This window comes from Leucoraja erinacea, chromosome 31, assembly GCF_028641065.1.
Source record: "Leucoraja erinacea ecotype New England chromosome 31, Leri_hhj_1, whole genome shotgun sequence".
NCBI classification, from domain to species: Eukaryota; Metazoa; Chordata; class Chondrichthyes; order Rajiformes; family Rajidae; genus Leucoraja; species Leucoraja erinaceus.
Genome location: NC_073407.1, coordinates 20,152,204 through 20,172,551, shown reverse-complemented (window position 1 = coordinate 20,172,551; position 20,348 = coordinate 20,152,204). Strand labels below are relative to the sequence as shown.

General features: G+C 42.4%; 2 protein-coding genes across 5 annotated transcripts in view; one reads left to right on the top strand and one right to left on the bottom strand.

Annotated features, from left to right (window-relative positions):
* The window catches only part of tbc1d13 (TBC1 domain family, member 13), a 29,192-nt gene extending 27,524 nt beyond the window's left edge, over nucleotides 1-1,668 (bottom strand). For all 3 annotated transcript variants that reach the window (XM_055660224.1, XM_055660225.1, XM_055660226.1), the window contains exons 1-2: nucleotides 1,394-1,668; nucleotides 542-615 (exon numbers count right to left, since the gene is read on the bottom strand). In XM_055660224.1, the coding sequence (XP_055516199.1) occupies nucleotides 542-615; nucleotides 1,394-1,416 (97 nt within the window). In that variant the 5' untranslated portion in view covers nucleotides 1,417-1,668. The remainder of the gene's footprint in view (nucleotides 1-541; nucleotides 616-1,393) is intronic.
* Nucleotides 1,669-1,817: 149 nt separating this feature from the next.
* Nucleotides 1,818-20,348, top strand: part of zer1 (zyg-11 related, cell cycle regulator) — a 33,227-nt gene continuing 14,696 nt past the window's right edge. Inside the window, exons 1-13 of one of the 2 annotated variants that reach the window (XM_055660221.1) lie at nucleotides 1,818-1,959; nucleotides 6,317-6,554; nucleotides 8,254-8,413; nucleotides 9,768-10,210; nucleotides 12,086-12,262; nucleotides 13,322-13,436; nucleotides 13,656-13,802; nucleotides 14,534-14,707; nucleotides 15,243-15,458; nucleotides 16,276-16,317; nucleotides 17,753-17,872; nucleotides 18,558-18,673; nucleotides 19,812-20,000. In XM_055660221.1, coding sequence (XP_055516196.1) covers nucleotides 6,397-6,554; nucleotides 8,254-8,413; nucleotides 9,768-10,210; nucleotides 12,086-12,262; nucleotides 13,322-13,436; nucleotides 13,656-13,802; nucleotides 14,534-14,707; nucleotides 15,243-15,458; nucleotides 16,276-16,317; nucleotides 17,753-17,872; nucleotides 18,558-18,673; nucleotides 19,812-20,000 — 2,057 coding nt within the window. In that variant the 5' untranslated portion in view covers nucleotides 1,818-1,959; nucleotides 6,317-6,396. Of the gene's footprint in view, nucleotides 1,960-5,406; nucleotides 5,428-6,316; nucleotides 6,555-8,253; nucleotides 8,414-9,767; nucleotides 10,211-12,085; nucleotides 12,263-13,321; nucleotides 13,437-13,655; nucleotides 13,803-14,533; nucleotides 14,708-15,242; nucleotides 15,459-16,275; nucleotides 16,318-17,752; nucleotides 17,873-18,557; nucleotides 18,674-19,811; nucleotides 20,001-20,348 lie in introns of those variants that run through there. The other variant, XM_055660222.1, reaches the window with a different exon arrangement.

Genomic DNA, 20,348 nt, shown 5'->3' with positions numbered 1-20,348 from the left:
AAGGATTGGCTTTAAGACCTCAGCCGGCCAGGCAACACCTGTAGAGTAAATAGACAGAATACATTTCGGGTTGGGGCCCAATCTTCAGACTGAAGAGTCCCACCCCAAAATGTTATCTATCCATTTTTTCCACAGATGCTTTCTGACCCGTTGAGTTCCTCCAGTGTTGTATTTTGCTCAAGATTCCAACATCTGCAGTCCAGTGTCATCACATTTGCTTTTCTATCTGCAGTACTTTCAACCCATTAAGAGCTGTTTACGATATTACGCTACAGCATATTATTAATTGTGGATAGAGCAATGTTTTAGGTTAATTTTGAGATTATATTAAATTGAAAGCAGATTGTTGCAAGTAATACATATTTCCGTTTACAATTTATTGAACACAGGGATATGGAGATCAGATTTTGGATTTTGTCGAGTTTTTGAGAGATCAGCAACTCGCTGCATCAAACAGTCCTCAATTAAGGACTGATACAAATGTTCACAGGCATCTTGCCATCCATTCTCCAGAATCTGATATTGAAAGGATGCACCTTACCACTGAAGCAGAGTTCCCGCAGTTTGGTGAGGCTGATCTTTGGTTCATTCAAAGCGATCCTGAATTCTTCAATCCTAACAACAGAAAATACAGTCAGTAGGTAAAGGTCCTATAAAACAGTTCAACAATAACGAAACGTTGCCCATTTCCTTCGCTCCGTAGTTGCTGCCTCACCCGCTGAGTTTCTCCAGCATTTTTGTCTACCTTCAATTTTCCAGCATCTGCAGTTCCTTCTTAAACAATAACAGCATGGTCTGCAGCATGTTTCTAATTTAAATTTATGTCCACTAACATCTGGGCGATCAAATGTATTTTCCATTGACATCCAGCAGGTATTACAGATTTCTTCCACTCTTATAGACATAAAAAGCTGGAGTCCCTAAGGTTTCAGACACCTGTCAGAGGTACGGAGGTGGAGATAACCGTTGGTTCCAGCTATTGAAAGAAAGCACAGTTGCCCTAAGGTACACAAAAATGCTGGAGAAACTCAGCGGGTGCAGCAGCATCTATGGAGCGAAGGAAATAGGCAACGTTTCGTCCCGAAACGTTGCCTATTTCCTTCGCTCCATAGATGCTGCTGCACCCGCTGAGTTTCTCCAGCATGTTTGCCTACCTTCGATTTTCCAGCATCTGCAGTTCCTTCTTAAACACAGTTGTCCTAAAAAACAGGGTTTGGCCTGAGGACATCCAGATGCCCAGAGTTTGTCTCGTCCCTCCATCCCTGGACAATCCTTCACACTTCATCCAGTCTTTTCAGAGGAGAAGCACCAAACCCCAACCCCGACCCCGTTTACCAAACGACCCGTCATTCGCGGGACCCCGGACATGAACCCATTCCCAGCTCCTCCTCACCTGTTCTTGTACAGAGTCGACATGTTGACTTCCTATTTCTCCACCGCCCGGAAGCCGGTGCCGTCAATATGATGTCCGACAAGTGCAATAGCTGCCAAATTAATTATTTCTTCCAACCGTAGGGACAGTCGAGTTGTCTTGTAAAATTATACATTGACGTGGATGTATTCGGATTTATTCAAAAACTGCAATATTTCCAAAAACTAAAGCGGCAGTATTTCGATTAATCAAAAAAGTAAAATCTTACTCTCCGTTTCACTCACAGAATTAGCCGTGATATTAGAGGCACGGGAGGTGTTGCTGGAGGTGACAGAGACGAGGGAGCTGCTGTTGCACCATCAGCAGCAACAACAGGGCAACGAATGGTTGGTTTTGGCTCCAGGACCCGGCGGAGAGACGGACCGAGCTGACCCCGGAAGCGGCTGGCCATTGACAGACTGGCTCCGGTAACCCGGAGGTGGAGCTGGAGTTTGGTGAGAGCGGTGCGGCGAGTCCCGTTTGAAAAGAAGACGATTTAAAAACAAATAACATTAAGAAAACAGGCAGAGGAAGAGGAGCAGCAGGAGGTGGGTGAGGTGGCGGCGTGGGCGGGGGGCCCGGAGAGTGGGAGGTAGTGGGTGGAGGGAACCAGCCTGACAACATTAGCCGGGGGGAGGGATGGTGATCGGAGCGGGGCCTGGAGTAGAGAGACGGAGGCTGGCGGAGCGGGGGGAGACCGGAGAGCGGCGAGGGAGTGGGAGAGAGAGGAGGAGAGGAGGGAGGGCAGACCGAAGAGGGGCCGGGGGGGGTGAGGAGGAGGAGGGCCTGAGAGGGGAGGGGGACCCGGAGAGGAGGCTGTCAACGAGGGTGGAGACCGGAGAGAGTGACTCGGGGGGAGGGGGCGATGGTGGTGGGAGGGAGGGAGGAAGGGACAGGAGATCGTAGAGGGATGAAAGGGGGCGGAGAGGAAATGGTGAGAGGGAAAGGTGGAAGGGAGTTTGGGAGGCGGATCCAGCGAAGGGAGAGTGAGATGTTAGTGCAGGACGCAGTGTGGTCCAACGCAAAGATCCTATAGCTCTGCTATAAGATATTTGGTCCAAAGAAAGGCGACGGAGGGAGGATTTGGGGCAGGAGAGGGCGAGTCACTTGAGAGGGAATCGGGGTAGGGAGGGGAGGGAGTTGGCATCAGGTGTGGGGTTGTAGCAGGGAGGTGGATCTGTTTGGCTTATGGGTCATCATGAGGGGAGTGAGATGCAGGGTGGTTTGCTGTATTGGTGATGACATCCTAGGTTATGATGGCGATACAAGGCGGACAGAATGGTGAAGGAGGCATTTGGAATGCTTGATTGCATTGGCCAAGGTATTGAGTACAGGAGTTGACATGTCATTTTCCAGTATTGCAAAGCATTGGCAAGGCCACATTTAGTTCTGGTCATCTTGCTATTGAAAGGATGTCATTAAACTGGAAAGCATCCAAAAGAGGATGTTATTTTGTCTGGAGGGATTGAGCTATGAAGATAGGCTGGGTCCTTTATTCCTGGAAACTGAGGGGAGGGAGGGGGGGGGGGGGGGATTTAATAGATGTATGCAAACTCAATAGGGGCATTGATATGGTGAATAGCCCCAGTGTTTCCCCCCAGGGTAGGACAGTCAAAAACTAGAGTGCATAGATTCAAAGTGAATGGGGAAAGATTAAAAGGAACCTGAGGGGCAATCTTTTCACAGGGTTGTATGTACATGGAATAAGCTGCCAGATAAAGAGATAGAGGTGGGGGTTTCGGCCCGAAACATTGCCTATCTCCTTCGCTCCATAGATGCTGCTGCACCCTCTGAGTTTCTCCAGCATTTTTGTGTACCTTAGATAGAGGTGGGTATATTAATGACATTAAAAAAAACATAGACAGGTACATGGAAAGGTTAATCTATTTTATATACCAGGGTGCATTGAAATTCCTTATGAACATGAAACACGCAGAGTAAACAATATACATAAAATAATAATAAATACGACAACGAGTGCAAAGCAGCAGAATGGTGTAAGATTGCAGTGCGAAATCCAATGGTGCATAAGAATATTAAAGTACAATAACAGAATAACCAAATAAGGTGAAGTTAAATATAAGAGTATGTGGCAGCACCTCTGGGAATGGGGTGTAAAGGAGCTGATTGTTTCAGGAGTCAGATAGAAGTGGGGAAGAAGCTGTTCTTAAGTCCGCACGTTCGAGCTTTCAAGCTCATGTATCTTCGCCCACTTGGTCGGCAAATTGAGCCAAAATGTGTACAGCTGTGCCGTGTAACTATGACTGAGAGAGTGAGGTTGTTTGTATTTGGGAGTCACCATTTGCTGGGGAGTATCTGTGTGTCGGTAGTAGGTTGAGTGCATGAGGCAATGGATGATAGAGCGACAGACTATGATGGGGCAGGAAGAGAGAGAATGTGCAAAAGACAAGGCTTCAACAATTAACTTACAACTAATCCACCCTACCCCCTAAATTTTCTTGCAGCGAAAATGCATTCAAACAAAGGAATTAGATATGCAAAATATTGCCCTTGCCACAAGATCTTTGACAGTGATTGGTATGTACAGAACCATTACGGTAATTTGGTTGACTACCAAACCCTCTTTCCTTACAATTGATTGTTCACCACCCTTGTCTAATCTTTGTTTGGGTCCAGAGTCGGCAAATGCTTGAATCTGGAGCAAAAATCTGAGGAAAGACATTCTTGCCATAGAGGGAGTACAGAGAAGGTTCACCAGACTGATTCCTGGGATGTCAGGACTTTCATATGAAGAAAGACTGGATAGACTCGGTTTGTACTCGCTAGAATTTAGAAGATTGAGGGGGGATCTTATAGACACTTACAAAATTCTTAAGGGGTTGGACAGGCTAGATGCAGGAAGATTGTTCTCGATGTTGGGGAAGTCCAGAACAAGGGGTCACAATTTAAGGATAAGGGGGAAATCTTTTAGGACCGAGATGGGGAAATCTTTTAGGACCGAGATGAGGAAAACATTTTTCACACAGAGAGTGGTGAATCTCTGGAATTCTCTGCCACAGAAAGTAGTTGAGGCCAGTTCATTGGCTATATTTAAGAGGAAGTTAGATGTGGCCCTTGTGGCTAAAGGGATCGGGGGTATGGAGAGAAGGCAGGTACAGGATACTGAGTTGGATGATCAGCCATGATCATATTGAATGGCGGTGCAGGCTCGAAGGGCCGAATGGCCTACTCCTGCACCTATTCTCTATGTTCTATGTCTATGTTTCTAAAAATACAAGCTGTTGGAGGAACTCAGCAGGTCAAGCGGCATCTGAGGAGGCAAAGGGATATTCAATGTTTGGGGCTGTGACCTTGAATGAGGGCTGGCCTGTTCATGGTTAGTTGTGTAAAGAATTAATCGAAGCCTGAAATCTGTATCTTGATTGATATAATTTAATGTAGTATCCTATCCTGTGGTTGGTTGCATACAATTGATTGGGTGAAGCAGTATTTAGAAAGAATCATTTCAGTGGGTTCAACACTGAACGAGAAGATTATGGACACAATTGGGACTTGAACACACAGTTCTGGCTAACATTCCAAATGCAGCATTGAGAGTGTTTAAGAAGGAACAGCAGATGCTGGAAAATCGACGGTACACAAAAATGCTGGAGAAACTCAGCGGGTGCAGCAGCATCTATGGAGCGAAGGAAATAGGTTTCGGACCGAAACCCTTCTTCGGACTTCTTCGAAACCCTTCTTGAATTCTCCCAATTTTGTTAGCTCTTGCTGTCCCTCCCCTTCCTATCTCTCCCTCAGCCCTCGGGCTCCTCTTCCTCCTTTTTCATTTCTTCTCCCCGCCCCCCCCCCCCCCCCCATCCCCCATCAGTCTGAAGAAGGGTTTCAGCCCGAAACTTTGCCTATTTCCTTTGCTCCATAGATGCTGCTGCACCCGCTGAGTTTCTCCAGCTTTTTGTGTACCACAGCATAGAGAGTGCTATGTTGATGGAAATCCTGCTTTTGTGGGGAGGCTTTATACCACCCTGTCAGATAAATGTATAAAGTTTGAAGGGCAGGTAAGATCTGTGACAGGACAATATTTGTTTCATTTAAACACTCATATCTTATTAGAATTCTGTTTGCTTGTGCCTAATCTTCTCTTGTATAAGGAGAACAATTCCAGCATGGCTGACAGTATTTCTCAGAACTTCAGTTTATCTGTTGTGTTAAAAAACAAGCTACAGGAGGAACTCAGCAGGTCAGGCAGCATCTGTGGAAGGAAATAGGCTGATGATATTTTGAGTTGGGACCCTTCTTTAGACTTCCTCTTCCATTTCCCTCCACAGAGGCGGCCTGACTTATTGAGCTCCTATAGCATCTTGTGTTTTGCTCAAGACTCCAGCAATCTCTTGTTGTCCATAGTGTTGTTGGAGGATTTATAGTTTGCTTTGTAACCTGGAACCTGAAACTACATTTTGTCCATTATAGCTCAATGAAGTTTAAAATTGAATGAGAACAGTTTTATACGAGACCTGAGGGGCAACTCTTTCACATAGGCTGGTGGGTATGGGGAATAAGTTACCAGAGGATGGATGGAGGGGTGCACAATGGTTAAAATACACTTGCACAGGTACATGGAAAGAAAAGGGTTGGAGGGATACGGGCCAGGCACAGGCAAGTGCGACTAAATCAATTCTGCAACTCTTTACTGGAGTTTATTTTGCACTTTACATTTTTCCCTTTATCATGTATCTGTACACCATGGATGGCTTGATTGTAATCATGTATTGTCTTTCTGCTGACTGGTTAGCATGCAACACAAGCTTTTCACTGTACCGCGGTAAACGTGACAATGAACTAAACCAAACGTAGCTAAACTCGGTCAACGTGGACGTGACGGGCCAAAGGGGCTATTTTTGTTGTTGTAACTGAAACTGATTTGCATTTTGCTTTCATCTTCCACAGCTCTCTCCCGATGTTTGTGTAGCTCCAGTCACCATTGCTCCACTCGCTGGCTGTGAAAGAGGTGCAGGGTGCTCTCAGACATGGCTTCGTACAGCCCTGAATCACTGATGACTCTTTGTACCAAATATTGTTTGTGGAACCTCGAGGGAACTCTGTGCTACATGCAAGATAATGAGACGCTGAGACTGCACCCTGATATCTTCCTTCCCAGTGAGATCTGTAACCATCTCGTCAATATGTGAGTTTTGTGTACGAAATTGGAAAGGAGGGGAAGGAAGGCAGAGCGATGATTCAGGATGGCGATGTCAGGATGGCAATGTCTTAGTGAAAGAGCTAATAGTCAAATCTAATAGTCAAATCTAAAATGGAGTCGTTCTTCTACAAAAGCATGGACTAGTAGAACAATGAATGGCTCGGTGCCAAGTCTGAATGACTTTGTAAATTATATGGAACACAATATGGAGGACAGATTGTCTTTTCAATAAAGACATTAAGATGGCAGCCTGCAGTAATAACATGTTCTTCTTCAAGGCCATAAAGAAGCCAAGATTTAAAAAATAGCTGACGCTCCAGAGATAAGTAATAGCTTGTCATTGGAGGAGCTCGATTTGGACCCAGCTTTCCCATTTTGTGAAAGGCTACAGAATCTTTCAGTCATGTCATATGTAGACTTGGTAGGAGTGTTTTACTGATAAGAAAAATGTATAATTGTGCTAACTCGTCTTTGTTCTGTGAGTGGGATCCCGAGAAGCGCTGAGCAACGTTTGTGCTCATTGTATCTCGCCACTTCCGTCTGACAATTTAATTAAAGATTGCCATGGTCTACCTTCAACGGTTGTTGCTATCTGCTTTTTAAGAAACAAACTTTCACATTAGGGTAGAGAAGATCTGGAATGCCGTTGCTTTGCTCTGTCCAAATTGTCTACCAATTTCCTATATTACAAAGCAGTAACACTTAAACTGTTTATTTATCTATAAAGTATTTTGTAATGTCCCATGATAACAAAAGACATTTTATAAATGTTTTTTTATATTAACTCTCCTGAAAAGTTTTTATGACTGCTAGTGAGATGATAATTTCAAAAACTGAAATTGATTCTTGTTGGACAAGGATATTAAATGGGTAAGGAACCACGAGAGTTGGATGAAGTTAAGGTGCAGATTGGCCAAGACCTGGTTGGATGGCAGAACAAGATTGAGTGGCTCAAGGTTTATGTGGTTTCAGAAACTGGAAATGATTCAACAGGAAGTAATCAAGAGTGACCAAGGTAATTATGGGCAGTAAGGTCCAAAGAGCCCATCTAGCATGCAGAAGAGACAATTCAGCCTGATCTACCTTGCGTGATCTTTATCTCAACCCAATATTCACATCTTGGCTCCAGGTTTCTTGATGTATCTACCCACAAATTCTATTGGTCTCGGCCTCACGTGCTTTATCTAACCTCAGATACTTGTAGAGTTTTTAGATGCAGAGAGCTCCAGATTTATTAAACTATGTTACAAAGATGCTTCTGTAATGTGCTGCTAACTGACATAGGTCACTAATACTGTATATCTAAACGAAAATCTTAGCAGAACGCAACCAATAAGAAAATAATGAAACTATGGATCTTACCGTTAGATGGAATAGTTGAGGCAAAAATCACAGGTAGATTTAACAGGAAAATAGATAAGAATATGTTAGAAAAGCTAAAGTATAAGGTTGAGCTGCGGAAATTTTAGTTTAGAGGATGGCTTGAGTGAGATGCTGAAAGACTGATGGGTTGGAAGTGAAGCAATATATAATGGCAATTTGCATTTTGTAACTAAATATGGTGACGTTCCAAGAAAAAAAATATTTTCCATGTTTTCCCTGACCCCTCATTTGAATCAATCTTTCCAGTTCTGAACTCGAGTTGGTTTAAAAAGGCTCATCCTGTCCCCAATGCTTCCTCTAGGTACATGGACCTAGTGAACACAGACAACAGCTTCCCAGGACACTTGAGTTTCTTTAGCTTGTTCTCAGACCATCGGAGCACCCGTCTGACTCATGTACACCTGAGGGGGATTCATGAGGATATCATTCACGATGAGGACTTGGTGGCATTTTCTAAACAGGTATGAGTTACATGAGTAAGGTTATGTTTCTTAATTCATCCTTGTTTTCTTCCAGAGAAAAACAACTGAATTTCCATACTCTGTAATAATTGCAACTTCTACATTCTGGTCATATCCTTGTAAATCTTTACTACAATTTCTTCGCTGCTGCTATTAATATTTTGCTAATGAACAAATATTGTTTTGAAAATGGTTGAGGTAGGTATGAGCTTCTAAGAACATTCTGTGCAGACCACTTTTGCTGTGTGTAAAACCATATGAAAAATATGAAACATACTGAAAAAGGTGAGACAACAGAACGGCACAGTGCGGCAAAGTGGCGCAGCGGGCAGAGCTGCTGCCTCACAGCGCCAGAGACTCGGGTTCTATCCTGACCTCGGGTGCTTACTGTGTGGAGTTTATACCTTCTCTGTGGCCGCCTGGGTTTCTTCGGGATGCTCCAGCTCCTTCCCACATCCCAAAGACACGAGGGGTTTGTAGGCTGATTGGCCTCTGAATAATTGCCCCCAGTGTATAGAGAGGGAATGAGAAATAACATCAAACTAGTGTGAATGAGTGATTGGCAGCATGGTATCGATGAGCTAAAGGACTGTTTCAATGCTGTATCGTTTAGCTAAACTTAACAATAGATATGCTGAAAACTGTATTAATAAAACTAAGTAGGGGTTCTTTAGGAGCTATGGGGTAAGTTTTATTTTAAAGTTATTCATTCTACGATATGGAAGTCCCTGCCAAGGCCACAATTTATTTCTTATACCTTTTGCCCGAGAATCTTGCAAGATTCAAGGACAGTTCAGTCAACCATGTTGTGGATGTGGAAGAGAATGGGCTGGAATGAGTACGTTAGCAGGGAAATTGTTTTGACAATCAGGCAATCTCATAGTCACTTTTGCTGCTATATGATATTTATCCTAATATCATATTTTAAATTCTCAGAGTATTACAGCAGCATTTGAACATTCTGGATTAATAGCCTAGACTTCACGATGCCTGTTTCAGGCTTCTGGACTGTTAGTCCATGTTTTTTTTTAATATAACTTACATTGAAGAGAATGCAGATGCTGGAACCTTGAGTAAAAAATTAACTATTGTTGGAATTCTGCAGGACAGGCAGCATGTAGAGAAATCGATAGATGATATCTGAAGAAGGGTCCAAACCCGCAATGCCGTCTGTCCATTTCCCTCCATAGACGCTACGTGACCCCTGAGTTCTTCCAGCATTTTATTTTTCTATGAGATTACTGTTTTTTGTTTGCTAATTGCAGACTGTAAAGTTGCAGCTAACATTTTTATTTGGTAATCTGGACTCGCTGACTCTTCTTCCACTGACATTTAGTTTTGCTATGTTCTTCAGGATCTCGTTGAGCTTCGCCTTGTGAACTGCGATAGACTCTCTGCCAAAAGCCTACAGACTCTGAATAACTTCCGCAGCACGCTGGTTTCACTCAGCCTATTTGGGTGCAATAACATTTTTTACGAAGAGGAGAATCCTGGCGGCTGCGAAGGGGACAACAACAGCATGGTGAACCCCTCACGGCAGGTTCTCGTCAAGGACTTCTCCTTCACTGGCTTCCACCGGCTGTGCTTTCTCAATCTGGGTCATATAACTGATGGAGTGAACGTGGACCGACTCCTGCGGCCACTGACTACTCTGACCTCACTCGACCTCTCTGGGATCCAGCTGAATGACATCCAGTTTTTGCTGCAGTGGCAGAAGCGGCTTGGGTCATTAGTGCTGTACAACATGGACCTCTCTGAGGAGCACATCTGGGTCCTCCTGCAGCTCACTAACCTCAGGTAGAGGAACCTATTTTTTTTCTAGGTCATGATTGCATGATGGCCCAAAGTTCAGAACTTATTGTGTAGCAAGGAACTACTGATGCTGGTGTATACCGAAGATAGACACAGTGTGCTAAGTAACTCAGCGGGTCAGGCAGCATCTCTGGAGAAAAAGGATGGGTGACATTTCAAGTTGGGACCCATCTTCAAACCTTCCAATGGTAATTGTTGCATTCCCTGTGTCTCAGTCACAGTGGAACGTAATTCAATAGCTCCTTTAATGGAGTCCAACATTCCTAACAATTACTATGATAAATAGTGGACAATAATTGTTACCAGGCCTCATGAAGTACAATAAAACTCCAGCATGCCTAGAATGTTGCTGGTACTGGATTAACAGAATATTGGATGTTATCCCTGTTAATTCTTCAAATTGTTCAATTCGCTTTTTTTCTAGATGAAAGTAATAAATTGTTTCACGAACCCAGTAAGTTAATTAAAAGGAAGCGTGGGAAGTTTCTAGGGATTTCAGGAAACAAAACCAGGTGAGTTTCGAGGGAGCACTGGGAACCATGAACCAGGGCCTATAATGTGAAGGGAAGAGTGGGAACTGCAGCCCAGTAAGACAGATACCAATCCATCTGGTGTTATAAAGAGTTCTATAGGGGGTTATCAGTAGAAAAGGTGATCAAAAGTTGAAAGGAAGCAAGTCAAAACGTGCACTTGACCCATGACCAGATATTAAACAGTTCCAGAGTTTCACAACGTAATTGGCACATATTCAATATTTAATAATTCCTCAAGTGTAAGGATTTCTTTCTTATTTTCATTATCCCTCATTGTCTCACTCTGTCTCCATAACCCTTGTCCAGCACATTATGTCCTGCAATTAGGGTCAATGGCCTTTACTAACACCTTTAATGCCTTTAGGTCAGAATTAATTTAACAAAAGTGTCAATTTTTTTCCTCCATAAACAAATGGAGAAATGAACTTCACCATGGACTTATTGTTCTTTTTTTCTTCATTGCAAGGTGGGCCCATGCTTTGCCTGTTCACAAGGAAAAAGTAGAGTGAATGATATGCACTGACCCTCCAGAGAGGTACACAAGGAGCCTAAATCCTGAAGGAGAGCCATTGGCAATTCTAATTTGTCCACTTTTGCCTCCATAGGACCATCATTATGGTCCGGTAGAACTTGCCTTTGAACTTGCATGAGTCGGTATGGGCAAGCTAAGGGAGGGAGCTTCTGGATTACTCTTGGCAAATTAAGCATGGTCAACGCAGATCAGAAATCTGACCTGGAATCATTATATTCTGCATGTCTCAATTGCAGCAAATTGTGGATGCAGCCCCGACTAACACACAAACCAACCTCCGTTCCATTGACTCCATTTTTACCTCGTTGCATCGGCAAGGCCAACAGCATCGCACCCTGGCCACTCCTCCTTCTCCCCTCTCCCATCAAGCCAAAGGTATAGAAGCGTGAAAACGCACATCTCCAGATTCTGGGACAATTTCTTCCCAGCTGTTATCAACTGAATCATCCTACCACAACCAGAGAGCAGTCCTGAACTACTATCTACCTCATTGGTGACCGTTGGACTATCCTTGATCGGACTTTGCTGGCTTTACCTTGCACTAAACATAATTCCTTTATCGTGTATCTAAACACTAAATAGCTCAATTGTAATTACATATTGTCTTTCCACTGACTGGATAGCACGCAGCAAAAGCTTTTCACTGTACCTTGGTACACGTGAGAATAAACTAAACTGTTAACTGTCTCAGTCAGATACTACAAAGCTGGAGTGATAGGGAGAGAGTAAGTTATTGTTACTGATGAGTCACTCAATGCATTCATGTCAAATATCTTGCTTCAATTTCTTCTACAGACACTTAGACATTTCTCGTGACAGAACTTCCAGTTTTTACAAATTCAAGCTGACTCGGAAAGTCCTCACTGCCTTTGTGCAAAACCTTAAAAACCTTGTCTCGTTAGACATCTCAGGACACCTGATGCTGGATAACTCTGCAATCTCAAGTCATGATGAGGCCTTGGGCCCTGCAAGGTGAGACCTGAGGCTTAATCACAAAAGCCAAAGTTTCTTTATTGACCGTAGATATGTCACCTGGCAAAAAAACTCAGATAAAATCATGCAACTTTGATTTATATTTCACCTAGCTCTCACAGCCAACTAGTTCTGAAAGGCATTCATTGGTATGTAGGCAAGAGCAGTAGCCAATGTATGCACATTATACAAACAGTTCACTTAGAGGGTGGGTATACAGAACAAGCAGCCAGAGGAGGTAGTTGAAGGAAGGTACTATAACCATTGAAAAGACACTTGGACAAAAAGATGGATCTGAAAGGTTTTGAGGGATATGGGTAAAATGCAGACAAATGGGACTAGCTTAGGTCGGCATCTTGGTCGGCATTGGCCAAAAGGGCCTGTTTCAATGCTGTCAATTTGGTTAATCTGCTCGGCAAAAACACTCTGAACTTCCTACCCTTCTTTGCACAATGACCAGAGTCGTATTACATGTACAGAGATTCCCATCTCTGTCAGAAAGTCCTGGGTTTGATGCTACTCTATTGAGTGCACAAGCTGGTTACTCTAGTCCGATACAGTCCTTTGGATTAGAGGTTGATCCAAAGTTTCATGCCCTGTTGCTGTTATTGAGACTGAAAGTTGAAGATTGAATGGAGGCACTGGAAAAGAGCAGGAATGTTCTCACAAGATCCTAGCCAGCAATCAATTTATAGTTTCATAAATATAACCATCTAATTAGCCATTTGTCATTTTGCACTTTGAAACAATACATAGAACATCTCTATTATATAAAACGTCTCATGGTGCTTTACACGAGAATATCCATATTCGGTGAAAATTGACAGTAAGTGCCTGATCACTTAATTAAAGAGGTACGTTTGAGGCGCATCGTAAATGATGATACTGTTAAAAGATTTGAAGAGAGAATTCCAGGAATAAGCACCTAAAAAGTGAAAGATCAGTTGGTAAGGGTGAGGCAAAAAAAAAAGCTTTCCAATGTATATAATGTTTCTGAGAAACTTAGTAAATCCGTGCCAGTTTTCACACTAATTTATCTTATTTACTTTATGTGTTCAGTAATGAGCCACAAAAGAGCAGCATTGAACCATTCCGTGCACTGAATAGGTCGTTTCAGTTCCTGGGATTATTTGACACCACTCTCTGCAATCTAACTCATATACCTTCGTATAAGGTGAGTGAGGCTGCCATTCCTTGGTTGCTCTTTCTAACATCAGTTAAGATGCTAGTTTAGGGGCGTGTAAGCATGTGTGTTTGTATGCCAATGTGTGTATACATGATCAGCTGTAATTGCTTACATTCAATGATAAGCATAGTGGAGCCTGTAGCACCATTTGAATTTTTTCATACAATTGATCTGCAGATTGTGTTACAGTTCTGCTACTGTTACTAGATAACCGGGGAAGCGAATGAGGATCAAATCCTGAATGCTATTGAGGCTTATACAGAATATCGACCAGAGATTGCTTCACGTGCAATAAATCATCTCTTTGACATCGCACGTATTGAACAATGTGACCAGCCACTGCGTGCCCTAAGGGTAAGGTTCAAAAGTCAAAAGTAAGGAAGAGTGCATGAAATGGAAGGTGACAATTTTAAAACTATTGAATGTAAAGAAATCGCTGCTTGCATCTGGAAGACAGGCCTGGTGCTTAGTCAAATTTTTGATGTTTTATTTTGCTCCAGGGGCAATCTGCTTAAAATAAATTAGTCTGACTGATTTTATAGCTTTACAGACCTCCAGCATTTTGCTCAAATACTACCTCCTTTAGATTCTGAATGCAATCATGTTCGGTACATTAGTTATGTCTTTACATGAACCATTTTCCCCTGTGGGGAAACTGCCTCTGTGCAATGTCTTATCTGACAGATGTCACCTCCAGTAGCGCAGTACTTTCTCAGTAAAATATAGCAAGATAAATTGGGAGGCAGTGATTAGATGATATTGAATTTAGCTTTTAACTTTCTGTGTGATAGAGGATGGAGGGGAAAGCTAAGGCATGCAGCAATATCCCTAATCACCCACACTACAGTCTGACCATCTCCCCGAAAGAGACAGGATAAAACCTTGTACCAATTAAGGAGAAATGCTAGGTGTTTCCTCTATGAACCCTAAAGATGATCAAGCAAACGGTGGGAGTGTGAATCTCCATTAAAAACATGAAGGGATAATTACATGTGGAAAGCATCATTAAGAGATGTACTGACCGCAAAGCTAGTCATAAAATAGATAGAAGGAGAATGTTTTGAAAATCTTTTCTCTTTTTGCAGCTGGTGATCTCTGCACTGAAGTATCACAAATTTGACAAAAGTGTTCAGGTGACGGGCAGCGCAGCACTATTCTACCTGACTGGCTCTGACTACCGGCAAGAACAGAGCATTAAGCTCCGTCGCCAGGTTATCCAGGTTGTGCTGAATGGTATGGAGTCCTACCACGAGGTGACGGTATGAAATATACCTTAATTCAACACCTATGCACGTCTGTAAACTGTGTGAGACTTGAGCTCTTCATTATGTATGCCAGATATTACAATTCCCTTCAGTATAAATACTTACTCAGTTGAGTTAGTCTCTGAGGATTTACAGTGATATACAGTGCTGTAGATTGATGGCTGAATTCTGGCTATTCTTGTGGGAGCTCCCTGTGCACCTTCCCCTTCCTCCAAATGTCTTTCTTGCCCCTGATTCCCCAGTCTTGTAAAACCAGGCAGGCTTTTTTTGTTTGGCATCATTCTCCCTCCAATCCTCACCCATGAACTTTGCTCCCACAAAATTCACCCAGTGGGTGGTGGGTATAGAGGCAAATGGGACTAGCTTAGTTGGGGCTACATGGACAAGTTGGGCCAAAGACCCTGTTTCAACACTGTCTGACGCTGGCTCTGATTCTAAAATGAGCTTTTTCTTGCTGTTAATGTGTATGGTGAGCTCCGTGGCACTCGTTTCCCTAACTCCATCTTGTGGTTCCGCCCTGGCTTTGTAGGTACAACGGAATTGCTGCTTGACGCTCTGTAACTTCAGTATTCCGGAAGAGCTGGAATTCCAGTACCGGCGGGTGAATGAGCTGCTCCTCGGCATCCTCAATCAGACACGGCAGGATGAATCTATTCAGCGAATAGCGGTACATCTTTGCAATGCACTGGTCTGCCAAGTTGACAATGACCACAAGGAAGCTGTAGGCAAAATGGGCTTTGTTACGGTAAGTATGGTGAGAATGAGGATTGGGAGAAGCACTGTACAGTTGTGTCATCGTAACAGTCTTAACTATGCTGGTGGAGTATGTTAGGGTGGGGAGGTTGGTGGATAGAAGTGTGACATAATTGTATGTAGACAAAAGTGCTGGAGAAACTCAGCGGGTGCAGGAGCATTTAGATGCTGCGGCACCCGCTGAGTTTCTCCAGCACTTTTGTCTACCTTCGATTTTCCAGCATCTGCAGTTCCTTCTTAAACACTTTGACATAATGGGATGTTCTAAGTTGTACTCTGTCTTTATTTAATCTACAAAATCCAACATCATCACAACAAGTTGTACCTGAGCCAAAGTGCTTTACAGCCAGTAAAGAATTTACAAAGGTGATCACCATTATAGGAAATGCACAAAGCGATTAATGAAGAACAAACTGAAACAATCCAGTTATGAGCAGTCAGCTACTATAGTAGAGGTGGTCAGGTTGAATCACCTATTTCTTCGCTGCAAACATTTATTATTTTTTTTGGCAGATGCAAAAAAGTTCTTAATTCTTTACTCATATTCCATTAAGAATCAACTTTTGAGATTAATTTCTAGAGCTCTCAGCAGGCTTTCCATGGAATATAAGCTACTTGTGCATTTAATGCTTTGGCACTCCCAATGGTCACAGGGTTGAATAGTTTGGACTGGAGTGATGGTTAATTTGGGTTCAGAAGATCTCTAAACTATTTACTTTTAGAAAGCAGAATGAATACCAAATGTTCAAATATGTTTTACATTGGACCTCGTGAACTATGTTTCTGACATATTTTAATCCATGTTTCAGACAATGTTGAAATTGATTCAAAAGAAACTGACAGACAAAGTGGTAAGTTCAAGGAAAAATTTGCATTTGTTGAATGCGTTTCATAACCTTTTAAAGCATTTTATAGCCTATCAAGTCGCAGTTGTAATGTAGGAAAAGTGGATGAATATTTGCAAACAATAAGGGCCAACAAACATTTATAACCATATTATCCGTTTAGTGATGTTGATTGAGGTTTAAATATTGTTAGTCTGCATGGTATCATAAAACCTTTAGGTTAAGATTTAATATTGCTATGTTTACCGAGGTATAGTGAAAAGCTTTGTTTTGCATGCTATCTAATCAAATCTGATAATACCACAGAAAATACAATCAAGGCAAATTCAAGTACAATTGGTAGAGCAAAGGGAAAGATAGAGTGTAGAGTATAGTTCTCAGCATTTTAGTGCAACAGTTCCAGAGACAAACTCCAATGTCTGCAATCGGTATCATCCACCTCATTATCATGACTCGCCTACTATAAGGTTCATCTGACATCACAGTACTTCTGCAATAATTGACCATGTGTTAAATGTTGCACCATACTCTGATACTTTCGTTATCAGAATGAAACTTAAACACTCAAGCTTCTATCTTGGACATGAAGATGCTGCCCACTGAGCCAAGACTGAAAGCACTGTTCTTTCTTCCCCAGTGGTTTCTCCTCACCTAGGGAGGATGCTGGCAATTAACCTATGCTTCACTGGGCACTGCAGTTTGTTTCTCCCAGTTAGGTGTTTTTCACATTAAACTATAGATAGTGGCAATGGGTGAGCTTGTGGATCAAGGTGCCATCCAGTTCTGCTGCAAGTCTGACAAATGTAACTAGTTCATTAACCAGACTGCATAACAGTGGCTGATAAAGCTCAAATGATGCAGCCGATCATGACAGCTTGGCACCAATAAGAACAGAAAAAAACATGACCAAAAATATGTGGGCGCCTTCCAGTAATTGCAAACTTGGGCAAAAATTGATTGAAGAGAGAATGGACTTCAGCTGTTATCCACATCCCACATGTGCTACACTTCAAGCTCACTTTCATTCTGAAATGGTCCTCAATCAAACATTTAGGAGAAATTTAAGGCACATATAACAGTATCCAATGTGTTTTTGTACTTTTTGTGATCAACCCCTGAGTCAGTTGCTCAATTAGAAAATACCGTAGCAGAAAACACTAAGCAGGTTGAGTAACATTGGTGGAAAGTGTATAAATAGTTAAACCTTTCATCAAGAACAGTGGAAAGTTGATTCTGTTCCTCTTTCTATATACAGGACGTGATTAGCATTGTGTTCACAGAGTTTTCTATTTTTATTGGAGACTTTGAGCCTGAAATAATTTTCTTTTCACTTCCAATAGTGAATTATATTGAACAATGTTCAGCATATTTGTGAACGAAAACGTAAAATGTGAAATGTTTCTAACATGCCCCATGTACATCTCTCTCTTTCTTTGTGCAGTGTGACCAAGTAATGGAGTTTTCATGGAGTGCACTGTGGAACATTACAGATGAGACTCCTGACAACTGCGAGATGTTCCTAAACTGCAATGGAATGAAGTTGTTTCTTGAGTGTTTGAACGTAAGTTCTTTCCTGGAGGTTGTGTACTTCCTTGTGCATGTTCAATATGCATGGAGCGGCATGGATTATGCACAGATAGATAAGTGATGGTCATCACATCATGTTTGGCACAGATGTTGTGAGCTGTAGACCACTTTTACACACTACACACTAAAGGCAGTTTACAGAAGCCAATTAACCTACAAACCTGCACGTCTTTGGAATGTGGGAGGAAACGGGAACACCCGGAGGAATCCCATGCAGTCATATTGAGAACATGCAATCTCCGCACAGACAGCACCCTAAGGTCACGATCAAACCTAGGTCTCTGGTGCTTTGAGGCAGCGGCTCCACCAGCTACGGCAGTGTGCCACCTCTACCCAACAGCACTGGGTGTATCTTCAGCAGGTCTGTAATATTTTAAGGCGATACATCAGAAATTATTCTGTGATACATGAAAGAATTGGCCATAAATGCTGGCACTGCCAGTATTGGTCACATCTTGTGAACAAATAACAATTGAAGTTACTGGAGACCATTGTTTGTTGGTGTAGGATCTTGGAGCTCAACTGTGGAGTGTTGTGATTTAGGAGCCCAGTGTTTGCTGCCCAAGGTCTAGGAGCAAGTTAGAATTCCCCAAACATTGATTATCCATATATAATGCATCCTACTTTTCTCCTCATTCTTTAACCTTCCTTAATCCTAGGAATTCCAAGGAAAACAAGAATTACACCGGAACATGCTGGGACTCTTGGGAAATGTTGCTGAGGTCAAACAGCTTCGGCCGTACCTAATGACCACACAGTTTATCAGCGTCTTCAGGTCTGTTTTGAAGGAACAGTTGGAACAAATAATTTGCTTGCAAATTATGAAGTTGTTTCAGTTATTTGCCCTTTTTTTTCAACTCCTCCCACATCTGCCCACTTGTATCTCATAGTCTGCTCATTTTCATTTACATCTCCATAGGCATATACCATTTGAATGTTAATATTAAATCAACTTCCATCATCATTTCATGTCATCCATTCCTAATTATAACTCGCACATTTAAAAATAAATCTTTATCCTCCCTCTGGTTCTTTAGGCAATTACCATCTGTGCATGACCTTGGGTTACTGCCTGTCCTGCCAGTGGAGGGTGTTTCTCCCTACTTATTGTATCAAAATCTTTTCATGATTTTGGGCACCTGAATCTCATAGTAACCCGCTGAGGAGAGAGGAGACTAAGCTTGACTTCTCCAATCTCTCCACTTAACTGATCAGTCTGACATTTTCATATCCAGTGGCTACAATCCTGCCTATGTTGTTGAGAACTCACTGAATTAGAGTCAGTTAGGAAATGGGGCCTGTCTGATCCATTTGTTCCTTCAGTGCAGGACACGAGCTGCCTTCACACTTGTTCTTTTCTATATTATTATTGATCCCACTTTGTACAAGAAGAACAGAAAGTGGTCCTTGCAGAGTTAAGAGGATGGGAGAAGTTTGGGGGAATCATTTTAACCTATGGTGCCGGCTAGGAGGCTAATGAGACCAGCGTATTTTCCAATACCAATCAAATTAGATTAAGATAATCCAGGATATAGCCTTGGAAGGAGTATAGCTCAGATCTATCAGAATGAAAGTAAGGCTAAAATAATCAAATTATAGCTTCATAAACTAGACATGTTAAGTGAAGGAGAGGGGAAGATATTGAACAAATATTATCCCCTAGATTTGTTAATCCGGTTAATGTTTGAACGATAAACCGTGAAGATGCATCAGACAGTGAATAGCTCTGTATTACTTTAATCCATTGTAAACAAATTTATTATTTATAAATTATTTCTGGATTTCCAATCTGCTAGTGAGCACTTTACTCGGTAAGAATGAGAGGGAAGTCCTCTCTGTCCTTTCTCTTCCCATCCCCATCCACACACTCTTCCCTCAAACAAATTGAATGTTATTGTATGTTTCTTTCACAGCCGTCTCCTAGAAAGCAATGCCGATGGGATCGAGGTGTCGTACAATGCCTGCGGAGTACTGTCGCATATCATATTTGATGGAGACGAAGCCTGGACCATCGCAGAACCTCGCCGGGTCGAAGTGATGGATCGAATGTGGCGAGCAATCTCCAGCTGGGATGAGAACTCAAGAAGAAACATTAATTACAGGTGAGAAGTGGAATCATTCACTGTGGCATGAGCTAAGGATGGGTGCGGGTGGCTGAGGACAGTGGGATTGTGCGTCATTAGCTTTGCGAAGATCATTCTGTTGTGTTGGCCAATGGCAGGAGTCAAGTCAAGTCAACTGTACAGACTGTTTTGACCAGCAGTGCTTTAGCTGTTGTGTGTTCTGTTGAACGTTTATGGCAAGAGCAAGAGTTGTTTTGGCCACTGGAAACTCTTTTTGTTCAGCGATGGATGTTTTATCCAGTGACAGTATGTTTTGACTTGGCTAAATATCCACTTGACAAATTAATTATTTTTTCACTTTGCTCATAATAAAGGGGAGGTGGTGAA